Below are 4,336 nucleotides of genomic sequence, written 5' to 3'. Positions count from 1 at the left end.
AAAAGTTCAAAAAAATTTCATATGCTGGCACCACCAAGAAACCCGTTTCTCCGGCGTTGAAACCGGTTTCTCCGTTGAAACGGGAAATGGCAGGGTGCCGTCCCTTTTTTGGCAACAGAGCTTAACACACATTGCCTTTAGATAATAAATACAAATTTAATTAAAATATATATCTTCCAAAAACATTTCGTAAAAGAAGCTTCTAGTGGATTACTGATTACATCTGGTGGTTTTGCAAAATAGGGCGGCGGATCCCTCACTTGTTGGATTTATGGTTTACTTATGCTTTGAGTTTGTCGACAGATAGTCCCCTACATTATTCGTCCTGCCATTTATTCTCTATATAACAAAAATTATGTTCTTAAATATAAATTTTCTGGCAATGTACCCGCTTTGCTGTTAATCTCATTTGATATTGGTCAATTAATGCACTCCTGAAACAGCCGGAATCAATCTTTAATCTTGCTGTATCCAATAATGATCTGCTCTGCTGTCAATCTATTCAAAAAAGAAAAATAGCGTTCTTACAAAGCGAGTATCGTTTTGCTCGCTTTTTTCCATTGGCCAAAGATTTTTATCGTTTTTGTTTTTGTTTTTTTCTCCTTGGCCGGATCCTCGTTGCCGGCGGAGACATCCTCAAGAAATAATTTAAAGAGAACTCGTGGAAATAGAGGCAAAGAGAGTTACTGTTCCGTAAATTGGTTATATGTTCAATTGAAAAGTCCCTGCTCATCGTTGCGTCATTTTCCTAGGGCTTAGTTGGCTCAGACCATAGGTTCCTATGGAAGAGGCTTCCACTTCTCAGAACAGCAGCCTTGAAGCATCCACTAGACCTTACCACGTTTTTATCAATCATCGTGGGCCGGACGTGAAGTATACTCTTGCCAGCACCATAGATTTTTGCCTCAGTGACAAGGGGTTGAATGTGTTTTTTGATAATACTGAGTTTCGGGCAGGACAGATTTTATCGCCAACGATAATAGAAGCAATTCGAACTTCTTCAGTCTACATTGCCATTTTCTCTCCCAGATATGCCGAATCGTACTGGTGCTTAGAAGAACTCCGTCTAATGCTCGAAACTGGTCGTAAAATTATTCCCGTATTTTATGGCGTTAGACCTAAAGATCTTCGTCAGCAGAGAGATGATAAAGGAATCTATGCACAAGCATTCAGCGAGTTTCGGATCATAGATCACTCACTAATCTCTCAATGGAGACAAGCCCTTAAACAAGCATCCAATATTTCAGGGTTGGAACTGAATTCAGAAAAGTTTGGTGGGTAAGATATTATATGCATTTATTGTGTATGATTTTAACCAATCTTTTACACTCCACTTGTTGCCATTTTTATACAATGTTTAGGTTCTTGTGTTTATTCAAGACAATCTTCATCTGCATTTATATCATTCAATTGTTCTCTACTTTGGAATTATAGAATCACCTAGTGCCTTAATCCTTAAGATGAAGAAATAAAAATAAATAAAAGAAACTTTGAAGTTGTAATTTTTTCATGCTAAAATGTCCTTTAAACAGTAAGATTATTAGAAAAATTCTCACTCATCCGTTTTATGCTGCTATAAATGGAAATATTTAGGGACCAAGGAAAGCTCGTGGAAGCTATTATCGGCCAAGTTATGGAGTATGTTAGGATGGCAAGCGTGGAGTTTCCTGATAGCGGTCTCCTAGGCCTAAAAGATGCAGTCAAGAATTTCAAAGCCTTCCTGTCCGAATGCAGCAAACAGAATGAGAAATATGTTAAGATTGTGGGAATTGTTGGAGTTGCGGGTTCCGGGAAAACAACTTTAGCGGAAAATTTATATTATGGCCAGCGATATTCATTCAACAGATCCAGTTTTATCTTTGGCGTGAGCAAAGCGTCTAAACGAAATGGACTGGCAAGCCTGCAGAGGCAGCTCTTGAAGGACCTCACGAATGACTCATCAGTTGAAATTAACAATGTAAGTCTTGGTAAAGAGATTCTTGCAGATCGTGTACATTACCTCAGTCGCAAAAGATCACTGAAATTTCTGATTGTAATCGATGACGTTGATCATCGAGAGCAGTTAGATGCTCTTCTCCTCAAAGATAATGCCTTGGGCGCGGAAAGCTGCGTTATAGTCACATCCCGTGACAAGGCCATCCTCAATCTTTCAAGAATCACACTACAGTATAAAATGCAACCCCTGAGTAGGGACGATGCTAGAATGCTCTTCTCTGCACACGCCTTTCCCAGATCTGAAATAATGTCTGGATTTGAGGCTTTGGTGGATATAGCTTTGGAAAAATGTAGCGGTTTCCCCTTATTTCTCAAGGCTATGGGGGAGCATCTCCATTTGTATGGAAGGAACAACAAAGAATATTGGAAAAGCCAGCTAGAGATGATCTCTCAAGTACCTGAGATTGTCCATGCCTGCTACGGCGGCCTTGGAGACGAGGAGAAGCAGATATTTCTAGATATTGCTTGCTTTTTCGTCGGAATAGAAAGGAATCGTCTCATACGCATTTGTGCTGGATCAGGATGGAGATTTGTACGTGCCCTTCAAAAGCTGGAGTACCTGTCACTTATTGAAACCGATGAAAAGGATCGGGTAAAGATGCATGAATCTCTTTGTAATTTGGGAAAACATATGGCAGAGCAGCAGCTCTACGAGTCCCCCCATCTTCCTAATCGCCTGTCGCGTTCAAACGAAGCTGCAAACTTCTTTGGAATTCTACTAGTGTTACCGGTAATACCCAATTCAAGATTTTTGCATTTGAAAAGTTAGGGAAAAATGGGTTTTATTCGCTCTAGCTTTCAAGCGTTAATCATATTTCCTGCATACAGGAACATACAAAATGCAGGGTAATGACGAAGCCTACCTATCCTGGGCGCTATGAAAGAGGAAAACTGAAAATAGAACTGCTTGATGTAGATGGTGATCTTTCTAATGCTAAAATGAGTGAGCAATTAATAGATCTGATATGGTTTCGGTGGAAAAATTGCCCCAGAAAGAGCATTCCTTTTGTTGAGATGAAGAACTTACGAGTGTTGGAATTGGTGGAAGGGAAACTCAAAAGGCTGTGGGATCCTAGTCCTACTTTCGAGGTACCTCCTAAAAGCCTTTTTCATTGCCATTGATCCATGTTAATTGTTTGAGATTTGATTCGCGTTACAGAGCAACACTAATATAGTATGTTCTTCAAACTGCAGTTTCCCGCACAGTTAAGAGAGCTCAATGTTGTAAAATGCAGGCAATTCGCAGCAATGCCACCAGGGATAGAATCGCTTGAGTGTTTGGAGAAGATAACATTGGATAAGAATCTTAGTCTCAAAAAATTGCCAAAACAGTTCTGCCAACTAAAGAGTTTGGTATATTTGAAACTAAGGAAATGTGAAGGCCTGACATCCTTGCCCGATTGTTTTGGGCAATTGACAAATCTGCAACATTTAGACCTTTCTGGTTCCCAACATTTATCTTCACTACCGGCGTCCTTCGGTCTGTTGATACAACTGAAAACTCTTGACGTGAGAAATTGCAGGAACCTGATAATTCAAGAAGATATATTTGGGGAAATTAAGACCATTGAGGAGCTCAACTTCGAAAACTGTAAGAACTTACGCCGGTTGCCTACTCAGACAACCCTACAAGGGTCGTTGGTGAAGCTCAATTTGCTTGGTACCAAATTAGAAGTATTCCCTGAGAATATCGCCCAACTGACAAGCTTGCAGGAATTGCAAGTAGGGAGTTCTTCGTTGAGCATGATACCCTTTTCTATCCTCGAGAATCTTCCCTCGTTGAAGGAGATTCAATTTTTCAAATGCGAGCGGATCCAATCTTATCCCAATTCCATTGGACGCTTGCTTCTACATGACATAAAAATGACAGGTGCTAAGATATATTCAGAGCATCATAGCTTCCAAGTAAGGACAACTGATGCTTCATATCTCAGTTCTGACATGCCATTGATGGACGCACCTTCTACTTCTAGAGTGCAACCGTTGGCATGAAAATTAACTTCAGTTAGCTTTTTTAAATTCAGTCATCGTATGGATTAATTTAGTTATATCATAGAGAATAAAGCATGTCATCCACATGCGTAGATTTTAGTTAACCTATTTTTAGTTTGCATCTGAAGTTTGCTTTTATTTCAGTTTTAATTAGCATTCGATTTGGGACACTGTTATTCCCATCAAATAATGCATGATGTGCATGGTCTCCTTCGTTAGAGACATTGAATTGTTTTAGAGGTGCAGCAAATTTCATATATAGGGAAACTTTATTTTTTTCTGTAAGCTGCAATAAAAAATGTCTTTGATATAACCATAGTATGAAAAATAGGGGTACTCTGCCTTTCAA

At 39.4% G+C, this 4,336-nt stretch overlaps 2 protein-coding genes across 2 annotated transcripts; both read left to right on the top strand.

The window, feature by feature from the left end:
* Positions 1–781: 781 nt before the first annotated feature.
* LOC131856521 (probable 2' cyclic ADP-D-ribose synthase BdTIR) lies at positions 782–1,282 on the top strand. The gene has a single exon (XM_059208342.1). It carries the CDS (start codon positions 782–784, stop codon positions 1,280–1,282), a length of 501 nt encoding a protein of 166 aa, XP_059064325.1.
* A 297-nt stretch (positions 1,283–1,579) lies between these two features.
* Positions 1,580–3,987, top strand: LOC131856520 (disease resistance protein Roq1-like). Its single transcript, XM_059208341.1, has 3 exons — positions 1,580–2,725; positions 2,824–3,084; positions 3,190–3,987. The coding sequence occupies exons 1-3, from the start codon at positions 1,580–1,582 to the stop codon at positions 3,985–3,987; spliced, it is 2,205 nt and encodes a 734-aa protein (XP_059064324.1).
* Positions 3,988–4,336: the final 349 nt, after the last annotated feature.

The sequence above is a fragment of the Cryptomeria japonica genome, chromosome 7 (assembly GCF_030272615.1).
Source record: "Cryptomeria japonica chromosome 7, Sugi_1.0, whole genome shotgun sequence".
Taxonomy (NCBI): domain Eukaryota; kingdom Viridiplantae; phylum Streptophyta; class Pinopsida; order Cupressales; family Cupressaceae; genus Cryptomeria; species Cryptomeria japonica.
This window is presented reverse-complemented; position numbering and strand designations above follow the sequence as displayed.